Genomic DNA, 16,844 nt, shown 5'->3' with positions numbered 1-16,844 from the left:
TGTATTCCACTTTTGGGATTTCTTTTAAAGTGGGAGTTAGAGAGTTGTGTGGAAGCTATTGTTAATCTGTAACCAAAACATTCCAGTTCTTTTTGAATATGAATTTATAATACAGTGCTGTGAAATGAATATTATTATATACAGATAAGGTAAACATGGCATTACAAATTAGCAGTACTTCTTGGAGCAACTAAGTAAAGTGAAAATCCCATCTTCTTGCTCAAGGTACAAGCTATGAACTGTTTGAATGTATTGTTCCTCTGAGACTACATTCAGTCTGACTGCTGTTGTGGCTGGCATGCATCTGCTAACAATCTGCTAAGATGTTAACATCTGTTTAACTATACTTTCAGTATCTAATTTGTGTTAAGTAATTATAGAAGTACTGAGTCCTTCTTCCAAATCAGCTAACCTTAATGGTGGTCTATATGAATATAAATATTTCTGATTTAGAGAAGTTGAAGACAACATAAGAGCAGGGAGCACAAATTCTTTGCTGAAATCCCCTGAAACTTTTCTGCTATTCAAACAAACATTATCAACTGTCTTTGATTACAAAAAGTTGTTGAGTAATAGTGAACTTAGTTTCTCTATTTTCACTCCTTTTTTAAACAAAAAACTTTAACACATGGTATTTATATAGCTAGGAAAGATTAAGAGAAATGCCTGTATGAATCTGTCTTTAAGGGTCAGGGTTACCAAGTCATCAGATGATGTAATGACGATGTGTCCTACAATTGTAACAGAAGACAGTATGCAAGCACAACATTTAGCTGCTACTTTGGCACTCTATCATCTAACCAAGGGACAGGTAAGACAGTAGTGTTTCTGTTTTCAGCATGGAATCTCTTTGCATTTTTACATTATAGTATCTTTAGTTAAACTCTAGAAACAGTTTATTCAAATGTTACCCGTTACATTATTTGCTTGAGTTATACCTTAATTTGCTTTCAGTGACAGTCACGTGCATCACAGCACATGGAGAGGAAGTTAATCTGTAGTAAAATCTGTTCTTCCAGTGCTGTGAAGAACACAAGCTTGTTAAGACTATGAAGCATTGTTGATACTTACGTTACTATTTTCATAGCTTCTGTTTTTAGAAAAGGTCCTTGTTTTTCATGTTTTATATCTTCTGATATTCAAGTTCATTTATGCATAACATTAGTGATACTGCGAGTAGTATGCAGAGTAACGTTTTAATTTTTTCTCCCAAAGTCAGTTCATCAGTTGCTGCCTCCTACCTACCGAGATGTCTGGCTAGAGTGGAGTGATATTGAAAAGAAAAAGGAAGAAGAAAACAAAATAGAAACTAACAAGCCTCGTGATAACTTTATTGCTAAATTATTAAACAAACTAAAACAGCAGCAGCAGCTACAGTCTGAAAAGCAGCCAGAAGTATCTGAAGGTCCTGAAGATTCCTGGGAGAATCTAGTTTCTGATGAGGACTTAAGCAGTCTCTCCCTTGAGACCACAGACATCGATAATTTGGAACCTTCAAGGAATTTATTCAGAAAGCTGCAAAGTTCCTCCAGATACCAAAAATTTCTGAAAGAAAGACAGGAATTACCTGTATTTAAGCACAGACATTCAATTGTAGAAGCTCTTAAGAAACATCGAGTAGTTGTTGTAGCTGGTGAAACAGGCAGTGGGAAGAGTACTCAGGTGCCCCATTTCTTGTTAGAAGACTTGTTGCTGGATGAGGGAACAAGTAAATGTAATATTGTGTGCACACAACCCCGAAGAATTTCAGCAGTGAGTTTGGCCACAAGGGTTTGTGAAGAGCTAGGCTGTGAATCTGGACCTGGAGGAAAAGTAAGAACTATCTTTATTCCTATTTCTAATTTTGATCAAATGTAGGGAGCTGGATACTTGTTACAAAGTAAAACACATTATTTGATTGAGTAAGGAATATTAAAATGTATTTTTCTTCATTTTTGCTATGTCTACTGTTTTTTATAGATTGTCAGCTGTAGACCTCTGAATACGCATACATGATTTCTTAAAAAAAAAAAAAAGACAACAAAAGTGACTAAGAGGAAGTGTTTCATTATAGGGATTGTCGCATACTAGAGCAGATTGCTGTGAGAGGTCTTGTATCCGTCATGGAGAGACAACTGTGCTGGATAAAGCTGAGCAATCAAATCTGTCTGCCTCAGCTTTGAGATCCCTTCCAAATAAGCTATAATTTTATTTGTAGAAATGCAAGGTCCTGTGTGTTTTGTGGTAGTCTTTGTGTGAAATTCCTCGAGGGGCTCCATAAATATATTACAAAAAGAAGCCTTAAAAAGAATACTGAGCGTCTCTTTACTGCTCTGGAGAAATTTACTGTCTTCGAATGTATGTTTCCCTTCTGTAGCAAAGACAAATGTGTATGGTAAAAACAATGTGATAGTCATTTAACATGCCAATTAGATAGTAACTTGTACAGTATCAAATTCTAACCGTGCTTAAAGTTAATTTTGATTGTTTGTTGCTTGTTTGCTATTTTAAATTATTACTATTTTTTAACATATTGTTATTTCTCTTAAAGAACTCCCTGTGTGGGTATCAAATTCGTATGGAGTCAAGAACAGGAGAAGCCACCAGACTGCTATACTGTACAACGGGTGTTTTGCTTCGGAAACTTCAAGAAGATGGTCTTCTCTCAAATATATCTCATGTTATTGTAGATGAGGTTATCAGCTCTTTTTGTTCTACAGAAACTATAGTTATCCTGGGCCTAGATTTCTATCACCTTTCTATAGATGATATGTATAAGAAAGATTGTAGAAAGGATCTGGGGATCTACAGGCCTGTCAGCCTGACCTCAGTGCCAAGGAAGGTTATGGAGCAGATCATCTGGAGTGAGACCACCACAGCATCTGTGGTACATCTGGGGGATCGGGCCCAGTCAGAATGGGTTCATGAAAGGCAGGTCCTGCTTTACCAGCCTGGATGGATAAGGGAAAAGCCATTGATGTATTTTGCTTAGGCTTCAGCAATGCCTTTGACACTGTCTCCCACAGTGTCAAGTTCTCTTGGAGAAGCTGGCAGCCTGTGTCTTGGACAGGTACAATGCTCCTTTCTAGGTAAAGATCTGGCTTGGTAGTCACACCCAGCTGGCAACTGGTCACGAGTGGTGTTTGCCAGGGGTCAGTACTGGGGCCTGTCCTGTTTAATATCTTTATTGATGACCTGGATGAGGGGACTTAGCGCACCACCAGTAAGTAAGCAGATGACAAATCTACACTTCCTTCCATCTTGATATCTAGGAGTAGGAAAGCCCTGCAGAAGGATCTGGACAGGCAGGATCACTGGGCTAAGGTCAATGGGAAGGAGTTCAATAAGACCAAGTTCCAGCTCCTGCGCTTCACCCAACCAGAGTGGCTGGAAGGCTGCAGAAGAAATGGACCTAGGATGCTGCTCAACACTCAGCTAAACATGAGCCATTAGCATGCTCAGATTGCCAAGAAGGCAAACGATTTCCTGTCTTGTATCAGAACAAGCGTTGTCAGCAGGAGCAGGAAAGTGATTGTTTCTCTATATACTCTGCTCTGATAAAGGTCATGCCTCAAATGCTGTGTCTGGTTTTGAGCCCTTCACTACACAAAAGACATCAAGGCCCTGAAGCCTGTCTGGAGAAGGGCAATGGTTAGGGTTCTGGAGCACAGTTTTGTATGAGATGCAGCTGAGTGAACTGAGATTGTTTAAGCCTGGAGACAAGGAGGCTTGGGAGAGATTTTATCACTGTCTACAGCTTCCTCAAAGGAGGTTATGGTGAATTGGAGGTTAGCTTCTTCTCCCACATAACTAGCAACAGGACTACAGGGAATGGCCTCAAGTTGTGCCAGAGATTTCTTTTGGACGTCAGGAAAATTTTCTTCACTGAAAGAGTGGTCAGACAATGAAATGGGTTGCTCAGGGATGTGGTGGAGTCATTCAAAGAATGTTTAGATGTTGTACTAAGGGACATGATTTAATGCAGAAATATTGGTAGATGTATAGTTGGACTGGGTGATCTTGGAGGTGTTTTTGAACCTTGGTGATCCTAAGATATGTTTTTTTTCTTCCTCTAGGTACATGAAAGAACTGTCCACTCTGATTTCTTACTAGTTATCTTGAAAGAGATCTTGCATAAGCGTTCGGACCTGCATCTGATTTTGATGAGTGCTACTGTAGACAGTGAGAAGTTTTCCAGCTATTTTTCACACTGCCCCATTTTAAGGATCTCAGGGAGAAGTTACCCTGTTGAGGTAAGTGAATGTTTCTTTGATTATAAAAGGATCTCTATATGTACCTATACAGTGTTTGACTAGTTAGCATCTATAGTGAATGTGACTGTAATTTTTGTAAGAAAAATAGCTTAAGTGTGTATTTCAGTGACTAGTAGAATCTTTCCTTTTTGGAAACTTAAAATTGTTTCAATGCTTTGAATTGTAATATTGTTTTAGTATTTTTTCTGACCTGTTATCCATTGATTAACAGAATAACAGGAGTTAGAAGAGACATCTGAAGATTATCTAGTCCAACCCCCTTGCTAAAGCAGGTTCCTTAGCGTAGGTTGCACAAGAAAGCATCCAGGAAGGTTTTGAATATCTCCAGAGAAAAAGATGTAAAATCAGCTCTTGCTTGAGCAGTGACATTTTAATTTTCCTCTGTTCATTCTAGATAGCACAAAAAGGAGAGAGGTTGATTTCTGAGTACTTTCTACATGTACAAGCAGATAGTTCCTACATACACCTATGCAATGACGAAGTTGTACGTTTCTCATAGTTGTTACAGGCTATATGATAAATGCAATGTTGATTGTTATATGGGGTATATTAAACTCATTGGTTCTAAATTAAGTTTTCAAAAATCATGAAAAATTAAGCCAAATTTGCCAAATGTATTTCAGTATTAATACAGGAAAGGATGCTCCTTTGTATGTAAGCCTTAAAGAACAAAGAAGCTGCTGAATAGTTTTTGATATACCTTTTTATTTATTTTGGGATTTTTTCATTGAAGGTTTTCCATGTTGAAGATGTAATTGAAGCAACTGGCTATGTTCTGGAGAAAGACTCAGAATATTGTCAGAAATTCTTAGAGGAAGAGGAAGAAATAATGATAAATATTACTACAAAAGGAGGAGGCACCACAAAGTATCAGGTAAAATAGGCATTTCTAGTTTCAGTTTTAGATTTTTATTTTATTACTTTCAAGAACATTTATTAAATATAACTGGAGTGTATAAAACCGAATGTTATTTCAGCAGTTGATTCAAGACAGACACAATGGCTCTTCTGCAGTGGAAATGAAGTGTTTACTAAATATATGTCCTTTTGTTTTTTCATCTCCCAATTCCTTTATAACTGCCATGATTTTAATGTAATTTGACACTGAGTTCTGTTTCTCTTGTGCAGACTCCCAGCTCTAGACCTGTAAGCATCATCAGGGAAAAGCATTTTGAGTTAGTTCTCCCAAAGAATTATTCTCAGTAGTGAACTGAAAAAGAAATGACAAGGCCACATCCTCTCAAGATCCTCCAGCTTGGCGTGGCAAATAAGATGATTTCAGTAAGACAGTAGAGCTTTGTGGATCAACAGGCTATGATTAATACTATAACAATTCTACAACGACAGTTGTACTTGCTTCTGAATTACAACTCTTTAATTTCCTTAAAGAGGTTACGAATGTCTTTTGACTTCTGGCAACTTTAGTCTGTTCATGCTTGTCGGACAACTTGCTGTCTTGAGGTTTCCGCAGGTACACTTAGTTTGGTGTGATGACACAGGTGTACCTATTCTGAATATGCTGTTCTCTGCTAACTTCGTCCAGACGGATGGCTAGACAGATCAACATGTTTTAGTTGAAGTCAAAGTACTCTGAAGTGGTCCTCCATTTTTTTTATCTATTTGTTTGGTTGAGACTTCAGTCCATGGGAATGTGGTGGCAAGCTTCTTTCTAAAGTGCTTTGATTAACAGTGAAATAACTTGTAACAGTGAAATAATTTAAAATAGTACTACCTAATATAGAGGTCTGCTAAGTATGTATCTCTGAGATATTTATAGGCAATGTATAGTTTGCAGAACAAACATCCTGTATACATACACTGGATATGTAGATGTCTTTGATTAAATCTAATTCTCACTGATGTCCATGTGAAGTTAGTCAATTAATTGTCATTTATCACAGTATCTACTTCAAGGGGCCTAAAGTAAGTGACAAATTAACATTCTCCTCTTGTTTTAAAACACCAAACATGAATTTTTTTTCTTCCTTTCTAGGAGTATGTCCCAGTCCAGTCTGGATCTGGTATTGATTTGGCTCCTTACTATCAAAAGTATAGCAGTAGGACCCAGCAAGCAGTCTTCTATATGAATCCTTACAAGATCAACCTTGAACTTATTTTGGAGTTGCTTGCATACTTAGGTACTTCTTAAGATGTTTATGTACTTGTGTCTGCCCTTTCTACTTACTTCCCAGCGTTTACTAGTAATAATAATACTTGTATTCATTTTTATATAAAATATCCTAAAATATCTTAAATAAAAATAAAACACTCAGGCCTCAGAATTATTTCCTGTTACCAGATGAAGCTGTTTGCAAATTTTTTTTGTCTTAACTTTTGTCTTTATTGTAACTTTTCAGATAGAAGTCCCCAGTTCAAGAACGCTGAAGGTGCTGTGCTGATCTTTTTACCGGGCCTTGCTCATATCCAGCAATTGTATGATCTCATTTCAACTGACAGAAGATTTAGCTTGTGTGATAGGTGATGTAGATATTCTCTATAAAATCAGCTGATTAACTTCACTAATATATTCATCTCGATTTTTTTTTTTTTTTATGGTCTGCAGTTCTTGAAAAGATATGTTGATAATTGCACCTTTGAGCCTACTTTACACCTGCAAATATCTCTTTTATTATGCAAAGAAGAAGTGCTTGGAAATGTTTCATCTGTACCTTATTTTATGGGTAAATAAGGGATAGTGAAGCTATAAGATATGAAGAGTATTTGCTTTCAAATTCTAAATATTCATAGATGTACTTAAGGTCTAGAAGAGAAGGAAGTATAAATCTGTGTCTGACTCTTTTTGAAGACTTCTCTTATTTGTGCTAAAAGCTACATGTTTACAGATATGTACAAAGCTTCAATGACAGTCCTTATCTCAAAAGCATAATGTAAAGAACTCAGACTTGGAGACACTTAATTCCATTTTTTTACTATGCTATTTGTGTAAATTTACCTGGAGTTTTACAGTAGTACCAGTACTTCTCCAGCGTTATTGCTAAAGAAAAAATCTCTGTGAACTAATGGTGTTTGCTGTGCTATTCTTAAAATTGTAGTAAAATACAGAAGAAGGTTTTCATGCCTAACCATACAAAGTTTTTACTCTTTCTAGTGTACATTCTAGTGTTGCTTTCTTCAACTATTCTCTCATTGTTCTGGTCTTACTGTGTGGTAGTATACATATTGATTAGGGTAATTTCTTATTTTAGGCACAGATTGATAGCTTTGCATTCTGTTCTTTCAACACAAGATCAAGCAGCTGCATTTACAGTACCTCCTCTTGGCGTTAGAAAGGTATGACATAGTTAAAAAGGCAAGGTAAGAAATTATTTCTTTCAGTGAACTGAAGTCATACAGAACCACATGACAACCAGTTGTTCCTAGAACTTTCTCACTAGGAAGAAACAGTTCTGTTTCTTTCAGCAGAAATCCAGCAGAGGTCCACAAAGATGCTAAAGGTTGTGGAGCATCTCCTGTATGAGGATAGGCTGAGTAACCTGAAGAAGACTGAGAGGGAATGTGATAAATGTCAATAAATATCCAAATGGAAGTGGGAGGCAGATGACAGTGTGTAGCAGCAGGGTGAAGAGTAATGCCTAGACCTTGAACATAGGAAGTCCTGTACTAACTTATGGAAGAACTTCTGTACAGTAAGAGTGATGGAACACTGGAACAGGTTGTGCAGAGATTGTGGAGTTGTCTTCTATGGAGGTATCAAATCTGGCTGGATGCCTACCTGTGTAACCTATTATTGTAGGGAACCTGCTTTAGCAGGGCTGTTGGAGTTATCTCTTAAGGTCCCTTCCAACCCCTGCGATTCTGTTATTCTAAGCTGATGCTGTGTAATAGATTGAAGTTAACATGCTGTGAAAACCTTGACATGATCAGGCAAATTCTTAAATCTAATGTTTTTTCAAAGAGCTTTTTTTCTATAATTTAACTACAATAATAACTTGTTATTTCAGAAATAGTATTTTGGTTACTGCCAGGCTAGTCATATTGGCTATTTTTAGCAAGTAGTAGCTGCTATAATCTTGATGGTTTAATTAAAAAAAAAAAAGTGTTTGTGAAATTCTCACAACTTTTTATTTCTCGTTAACTGGGGAAAACTGAATAATTTTCCAACTCGCGTAGTTTCAATGCTGTGTCAGATTATTTAGGTAAATAACTCTGGGTAAGAAACTAACAATGTTTTCAAAATATTGATTTCAAAGATGAAAACTGACTTTTCTTAATTCTTTTATTTTTGCTATTTTATTTCAGATTGTTTTGGCAACGAATATAGCAGAGACAGGCATTACAATACCAGATGTTGTCTTCGTAATTGATTCTGGGAGAACAAAAGAAAACAGGTGAGGGATTTCTTTTTTTTTTCCCATCTGTAACATGACTGATATTTCTGCTAATGTTTGCAGGCTAGTACTGAGGGAGTTTTGTAGTATCCTCATTAACCTACAGATAAAAAACATACTAAGCTCATATAATGGCTTGCAATCTAGGTGCAAGATTGGGATGTAGTTTTGGACTTTCAAATGATATGAAGAATAATAAGGGGAGCTTTTTATGGATAAAATCATAATTAAGTACTGGTTTAGACATAAAGTAAATCATTTTCATACTATCCCAGGTTTTAAGGGTTAGTGTTTTTCTATCTTAAAGTATATGTGGGAATACAGAAAAGGTTTTTCAGAGCAGCCGCTGTGAAGCAGGATAAACAGCATGAGAAGGTAAGGCTGAGAACCAAGGACATCTCTAGAAGAAGAGAAAGGCAAAAGGAACAGCTCATGGCTCCGTCTTGATAAGCACCTGTATGCACAGTTAAGGAGTGTTTGTGGAATACTTTGTTGACATAAAGGCAGATGGGAAAGTTGCGCAGGAGGATGGGAAAGCTAAAAAAACTGTGAATGTATATAAGTTATGTGAGAACCTGTAATAAACAATCTGGATTGTTCACATCTGAGTCCAGATTCTAAACTGCTAGGGAGATGGGATAGGGATAAAGCAATGCTACACCTCTTTCCCAAATTATGCACTTTTGTTCATCAGTTGTATCCAAGGTTCTGTGATATATAGTTTCCCTCAGGTATGCTTAGTTTTCAAACTAAACATCATATTCTCAAGTAAATACTAATAAATACAGTCTCAATAGACAGTTATTTTTAGTCAATTATAGAATATACATAAAAATTTTAATTCTGAAATTTGAACTGGCACTTGCTTTATAATTTTTAAGGTATCACGAAAGCAGTCAGATGAGTTCCTTGGAGGAGACTTTTGTTAGCAAAGCTAGTGCTTTGCAACGCCAAGGAAGAGCTGGGCGTGTTAGGGATGGATTCTGCTTCCGAATGTACACAAGAGAGAGGTACTGTACACTTGTTTTGGTAAATCATACAAATACCATTGTCTTTGTTCTGAGAAAAACAGAAGTTTCATTGAAGTTTATTTTTATTATGCAAACTAGAAAGTCAACTGTAAAACTGCAAGTAAGTTGAACAACTTCAGTGAAGTGTTAACTAGTCTTAATTTTAGTTTGCTTTTTTATAGTAAATTGTACTCTTTACATCTGTAATGCAAGTGTTTTCTAACTTTTTTTTTTTAAGTAAGAGGAGAAGCATGGTGTTACGGAACTTGAGGAATTGTCTGCTGCCCTGCACCAAGTATATACAAATGTTACCTCCTGAACATTGAATTTTTTTAATCTTGTCAGGCAGATCTGTAAGCATCTGAAATAGTGTCTACATGGATAAGAGAAAAATTATGTGGCAGGTAAAGTTAGTTTTAGTGCAGTGGAATAACATATTTCCTGCTTCTCTGGAGCAGAATGGCTGTAATTTTACCTTAACCTAAATTTCAGTTGAATGCCTTCTGAAATCATAAGTGAAATGTGCATGTAGCCACATAAAACTTCCATTTTAATTTGAGAGCAATGCATTTTAAGAATTTGTTTTTGAAAATTGGATCTTTACTGCCTTTTCTGCATTTTCACTAAAGCTCTGCCTTCCAGGATACCACATGCCTTAATTTAATGAGCAGTTTATCCATACACTAGGATATGACCTCACCAACCTCAAAAAGAATATTCGTAAAGAATGAGCATCTGAAACCTGAGGATACAACTTGAATTCTAAAGCTAAACTGCATATCCTTGATTCTTTGTTTTTGATATTGCAGGTTTGAAAGTTTCATGGAGTATTCAGTTCCAGAAATATTACGTGTGCCTTTGGAGGAATTATGCCTTCACATTATGGTATGGTTTTAGTTCTGAAATTACTGACTTTGTTAGCTAAAAAGGGGCTTGCTAAGACTGCCTTAATCTGGTTTAGTTAGCAGAGTTTTTCCCACCCTTGTGTCATGTGGAATCCAGAGCATGCTGAATGAGAGAGAATTGCATCTGGTAGTACTCCACTTAACCTCTAACTGAGAAAACAAATTCAGTTAAATATCCTTTGAACTGATATCTGCTGAAATTCCATGCCCATTTCCCTCATCCTGAGTAAAATGAATGCAGAAGAATGTCCCCCCCCACACTGTTTTAGAGGATTGTATTGCCAAGCATTTGTAAGGTGCTTGTATTTAAAATGCTGGGTTGTAGCAAACAGTTTCACTTTGGTTGCAAATTAGTGCCCAGATGTTGAATTCTGTCTATGCAGGTTTGTCAGTCTGTTGCTTACTTCTGACCACTGATAACACTTCTCTGATCACTCTTCATGCCGTAACTAATCTTTCTGTACAATGAAGTTATGTAAATGTAGTGTAGGGAGGCATCTTCATTCTTACAACCAAGAAATTGGTTAAGAGAAGAAGGAACATGGATTTTTGGCTGCAGGAATTTTTTCCAGTCTCCTTTGTAGCTGCTGTAAAAGTTTGTTGAATTACTGTCTTTGTTTTCACCTGATTATTGGTAATGTAGACTTTATTCTGAAATTTATGCCTATTTCTGTTCTGTAGAAATGCAACCTTGGCTCTCCTGAGGACTTCCTTTCCAGAGCATTAGATCCACCACAACCACAAGTAATTGGTAATGCAATGAACCTGTTAAGGAAGATAGGTGCTTGTCAGTTAAATGAGCCCAAACTGACTCCATTGGGCCAGCACCTTGCAGCCCTTCCTGTCAATGTAAAAATTGGCAAAATGCTTATATTTGGTGCTATATTTGGCTGCTTGGATCCTGTGGTAAGTAAACAAATATTGCCATGCTTATCTAAATTATTTGCATATTAATATTTTTTTAGAAAATGTTAATGTTTAATCCAGTTTATTACAAAATGGTATGCTGAAAGGATAAAATATGAAGTTAAAATGTGTTATTTAAGGTGAAAAGATCTGATATCCTGGAGGGAGAATATAATGTAAATGTTCTTAAATCCAGTTGCCATTCATAGGAGAGTAGTCAAACATGGTCGGCAGTTGTCACAGTTATGATGCTGGGTGGTATGATGCTTGTAGAAGAAGCTCCTAAATATGAGCAATACCAGTCTGGATTTGCTTGCAGCTGATGCAGGCTAACAATGTTCTGCAAATTAACTTGACATGGTAATTTATGATGCGGCACTGTGGTGTAGTGTACACTTTCAGCTAATCCTGGATGCATGCAAATTGGAGAATGCATGAGTATGTTAGCTGCTGGAATCTGAAAATTAAAATTGTTGTATAAATCAAAAATTCTCCTAGTAATATTGTCTAATCTAAACCAGATGTTGTTCAATCTGTTGACTGTCACTATATCATACTGCATATTCCTGTCATGTGACAAACTGCTTCATGGGAGTTTTGAGATTCAGTACTTTAATTTTCATCACTATACATTAGACAGTGTCTAAGTTATCTTTAATATAAATAAGTTAATCAGAAATTATTAGATACTAATGTAAAAGAAAATTTACAGTTATTTGTGTGGCACATCTGTAATATTACAGTACAATACTCTGAAATGTTTTATGCTCTATTGACTGCAGGCAACTTTGGCTGCTGTTATGACAGAAAAATCACCATTCACTACACCAATTGGTCGGAAAGATGAAGCAGATCTTGCAAAATCGTCTATAGCACTGGCTGTCTCAGATCATATAACAATCTACAATGCTTATCTGGGGTAAGTGATATTTTCTTGTTCTTATGACAAAACGCAAATAACACCAGTAAAGCAATTCTGAAAATAGTCTCTATGAAGCACCTTCTTTTGAATGGTAGCACCTGAAGCTTTTCTCATGAGAATAACAATAGATTGTTAAACAGGGAAACACAAAAGGATAACTTGCTTGGTACTGTATTCTTTAAAATATGCTTGCTCATGTACCATTGGCATATACTTGTTCTTTTTATCCTAGGTTTTGAGTTTTTTGCCTTTGTGCTGTGTTCATCTGAATATTGAGTATCATAGTGCAGATATGGAGAGAGTATTATTGTACTATCCTTTTTGATGTAATAAGATGGATTTTTTTGTTAGGTGGAAAAAGGCTCGGCAAGAAGGAGGACATCGTGCTGAAATGACTTACTGTCGAAGAAATTTCCTTAATAGAACTTCACTTTTAACTCTGGAGGTACATGAAATAATTACACTCTGCACCTGATTCCCGTGAAAACATCCTACCCTTTTTAAATGAGAGTGTATCACAGTTCTTATTTACAAAGGTCACTGTGAAAGTAATGCTTCCTGTTCTTTTTCATGGAAATGACAACAGATACAAAGAGCACATTAACACTGTTTGATACAGCAAATTCTCAGCTACAAAATACTATTTTTCAATATACTCCATTGCTAGCTGTGTGTTTCCACCAGTTATGTACATACAACAGCCTACATTCTGTGTAAATATCTCTAACAGTGGAGATAACCCACTGTCACCACTACTGAAATTCACCACACACTGCCTTACTGCCTCACTGTGCTCACATTGACTGTTTGGACCCCATAAATGTTCGACAAGCATGAATGTCGGTGAGTGTAATTTTCCCACGTGGAAGAGTTCAGTGACGTACCTTTTCTTCATCTGCACTTCCATGTCAGTTTTGCAGTTACTCGTGTTGGGAAAATTCATCTTTATTTTCATCAGAAAGTAAAAATTTATGAATTAAAATACTAACACTGTCTCATTCTAGGTGAGATCTGTCACTAAGTTGGAAAGATAAGGCACAGTTTTACTTAACCTCTTAAGGATAGATTTCAATATGTACCTGTTTCAAATTTAGAGTTTTACTATTACTTATTTCAGGATGTGAAGCAAGAACTCATAAGGGTGGTCAGAGCAGCAGGGTTCACAGCACCTACAACTCAACATCGATGGGATGGAAATGGAGCCACACAATCCCTGTCCCTCCATGAAATTGCTCTTCTTAAAGCTGTATTGACTGCAGGGCTGTATGACAATGTAGGAAAAATAATATATACAAAATCTGTGGACATCACAGAAAAGCTGGCATGCGTGGTGGAAACTGCTCAGGGTAAAGCACAAGTGCATCCCTCCTCAGTAAATCGAGACTTACAGATACATGGATGGCTTCTTTACCAGGAGAAGGTAACGTAATGGCTCTTTCAAAGAGTTAGCTGGGAAAATAGTGAATGTAGCTGATAGTGTGAAAGTGACATGGCACCTCTAAGGTTAAATAATATACGCTAATGTAAAACATATGTGAATATCTGGTTCATATTTAGGAGTCCTTAATAATATCTAATGTCCCCAGTGTCCGTTATTCTGTGAGCACTGAAACAAACAAAACTGACTCTTCTGTGTGAAAGTGCACCCTTCTTGTTTCAGTTCCTTCTTCCCACCTGGGAGAGGCTCCAAAGCCAGATGTAATGTATAACATTTATCACAGCCTTAACCAGAAGAGAGACATGAAATTTAAATTTTAAACAAGAAAGTTGTAGCACTTAACCAATTTCCTGGTCACTCAAAGTGGTTTAGATGTTATGCCTTCTGTAGTATAGAGGAGGTAAATTGCCACCGACTTGTATACAATAATTTGTTTTGATTGGATTGTTAAGGGGAAAATAAGTACTTAAATTTGATTATGTAGATCTTAGAGATTTCTGTTTGCTTGCTTTAATTCTCGTGTTTGTTTATAAACAGGTGAGGTATGCGAAAGTGTACTTGAGAGAGACCACTTTAATATCACCCTTTCCCATTTTGCTTTTTGGTGGGGATATAGAAGTCCAGCATCGGGAGCGTCTCCTGACAGTTGATGGCTGGATCCATTTTCAGGTGTGCTGGAGTGGTGACTACTTTTTATGGTTCCATTGACTTCTGTGTTACAGTTAATGTTCAGCCTTGAAGTCCTGCTTTTGAATACTGTTTATATAGGTTAAAGGGAGGGAAGGAGAGAATTTAAGAGAATTACGGGAAAATTTGTGTAGTGAAAATCTTTACAGCTAGCAGGAGAAGGAGTAGTCTAATAACGTGCAGCTTATTACAAATCAGTTCCCCCTCTTCAGGAAGAAAGTCAGTGTTCTTGCAGAGAAGGTATTTGAATTAGAAACTAAACCTTGCTTCCATGGAGCAAATGTGCCCTTTTGTGCAGTCTTGCAAGTATGTAGGTACGTATTTATCTTTTGAAACAATATTTATTTTGTTTTTTGTTGTTGAAAGAAAAAAAATCCAAATGGAAATCACCTGTTTGCTTGGGATGGGTTTATCTTCCAAATTTAAGATTTATTTGGGAATGGAGAAACTGAATGCATTTTCTTATTATATTTTTGTAGACAAACTGAAACAGGTCACATGGTCACATGCCAAAATCCTCTGCATACTGTTGGGGCAAACACTAGCTACTTGATTACAACATTCAGTGCTCCTGTGGGCACTGTGCTACACTCAAAGAAATCTGTAAACTGCAAGTGCTTTCAGCTTAAACCTGGAGGGGGAGTGGGGGGGGAAGGAGGATATGGATATCAGTTAATAAATTCATTGTATGCTGGTTGTTTGATATGCTGTTTGATATGTACGTTCTGGTGTTCTTTAGACTGTGATGCTACAAACAACAGCTGCAAACAGATTAGAGGGCATAGTGTAAGCCTATTTACTTCATAGATATGCTATCCATACACTCAAAACTATGCATGTGCTTAATGTTTGTAGGAATATTGTTATAAACTTCTGTGTACGTGAGGTAGTCCTTTTTATCTGAGTTTTTGCATAGAATGTCTTTGGCAGTAGTGTGAATGTTTTCTCTGTTCCTTATAGGCTCCTGTAAAAATAGCAGTAATTTTCAAACAACTGAGAGTTCTCATAGAGTCTGTCTTACAGAAGAAACTTGAAAATCCTAAAATGTCACTTGAAGGTAACTTTACTATTGCGTTGCTGTTATAGTACTTACTAAATGGACCTTGTGGCAGATCTGATAACGTGTTAGTACACTACACCTTCAACAGGATTAGTGTAACCAGAACATAATTTCATTATCTTCAGAGAAATTAAAAAGTTCAGTATAGTTCCTACATGTTATTAAGCTCATCCAAAGATGCATGGTGATCTGCACAACTGTTATTTTAAACATCTCGTATCGAGATGGTGGTAGTACGTGGTGAAATATACTTCTCAAAAGAAAAATTAAGTGACATGTGATGGATGAATTCTAAATGTTATGTGAGTTATCTTACAATTTAGGATGACAGGGTGAAATTGCATGTCTGCTCCCTGAAATAAGTGGTGGAGGAGCACAGCTAAAATTTTTGAATACTAGCTGTTCAGAAGAATGCTGTAGATAGGGAGGAAGTGAGCTGCAGTATGCTAATGTATCTAGAGTAGCACAGTCATTTTCTCAATTTCTTTTATGAAATACTGAAATGATTATGACAACCAGCTCATGGCATATATTTTTTTAATAAATTTACTAATTGCATCCTGTGGACAGAATTTGCTAGCCTTACATTAGATTCCACCATAACCAAAAAAAACCAAAAATTTCCTTCAATTTTCTGTGATAGCTAGATTCATCTTCTGATTTTCTTGATTTTTTTTCTTTTTTAAGGGGGTAATCTGTTTTTAAGCTTATTCTTTTTTTGCTTACTGTTGTGTTTGTTTTCTTTCCTAGATGATAAGGTTTTACACATCATCAAAGAACTGATAAAAACAGAGAATGGTAACTGAAACTGGACATAAGTAAGAATCCAGAGCTTTGGTAATGCCAGGAGAAATGCACACTCCAACACTAAATGAAAGTATTTAAATGATTAGCTTGGTTAATGCCAGTTATGATGTGGGAAGACTGCATGATTTCTTCATAGAACTTACATTTTTGTATCATCTTTAAAGATGAATGTGTAAAGATTAATAAGTTTATCCTTTTATGCCAGTGCCATTTATCAGAATGTATGAATGATGATGGAATCACAGAGTGGCTTTGGTTGGAAGGGACTTTAGAGATATCTAGTTCCAACTTCTCTGTTGTGGGCAGGGTTGCCACAGGTTAGATCTGACTGCCCAGAGCCCTGCTTCATCCAACTAGGAATGAGGCATTCACAGCTTCTCTGGGCAGCCTGTTCCAGTGCCTCATCACCCTCTGAGTAAAGAATTTCCTCCTAGATTCCCTCTAATCTAAATCTCATTTTAGTGTAAAAACCATTCTCCACTGTCCTGTCATTATCAAACTGTGTTA

General features: G+C 36.6%; 1 protein-coding gene across 2 annotated transcripts; it reads left to right on the top strand.

Moving 5' to 3' along the window:
- The first annotated feature begins 655 nt into the window (after positions 1-655).
- LOC104914890 (ATP-dependent RNA helicase DHX29-like) lies at positions 656-16,844 on the top strand. Of its 2 annotated transcripts, none has more exons than XR_002109802.2 (18): positions 656-811; positions 1,216-1,812; positions 2,531-2,674; positions 4,056-4,232; positions 4,987-5,127; positions 6,247-6,391; positions 6,611-6,731; positions 7,460-7,544; positions 8,514-8,602; positions 9,484-9,612; positions 10,422-10,497; positions 11,199-11,423; positions 12,206-12,342; positions 12,697-12,790; positions 13,463-13,765; positions 14,321-14,452; positions 14,683-14,784; positions 15,431-15,516. XR_002109802.2 is itself a non-coding variant. In XM_010725421.3 (18 exons), exons 1-18 carry the CDS (start codon positions 671-673, stop codon positions 16,334-16,336), a joined length of 2,889 nt encoding a protein of 962 aa, XP_010723723.1. In that variant the 5' UTR covers positions 656-670; the 3' UTR covers positions 16,337-16,844. The 2 variants fall into 2 exon arrangements, 1 of the variants encoding a protein (XP_010723723.1); XM_010725421.3 differs by lacking the exon at positions 14,683-14,784 and adding an exon at positions 16,281-16,844 and having other exon boundaries at positions 15,431-15,527.

The sequence above is a fragment of the Meleagris gallopavo genome, chromosome Z (assembly GCF_000146605.3).
Source record: "Meleagris gallopavo isolate NT-WF06-2002-E0010 breed Aviagen turkey brand Nicholas breeding stock chromosome Z, Turkey_5.1, whole genome shotgun sequence".
Classification (NCBI taxonomy): domain Eukaryota; kingdom Metazoa; phylum Chordata; class Aves; order Galliformes; family Phasianidae; genus Meleagris; species Meleagris gallopavo.
This window is presented reverse-complemented; position numbering and strand designations above follow the sequence as displayed.

Excerpts from the sequence above, each read along its gene's own strand:
- LOC104914890 (XM_010725421.3), top strand. The coding sequence starts at position 671 with ATGAATCTGTCTTTAAGGGTCAGGGTTACCAAGTCATCAGATGATGTA. Across the intron at positions 5,128-6,246 it reads GAGGCACCACAAAGTATCAG|GAGTATGTCCCAGTCCAGTC; the intron begins GTAAAATAGGCA and ends CTTCCTTTCTAG. Across the intron at positions 6,392-6,610 it reads GGAGTTGCTTGCATACTTAG|ATAGAAGTCCCCAGTTCAAG; the intron begins GTACTTCTTAAG and ends GTAACTTTTCAG.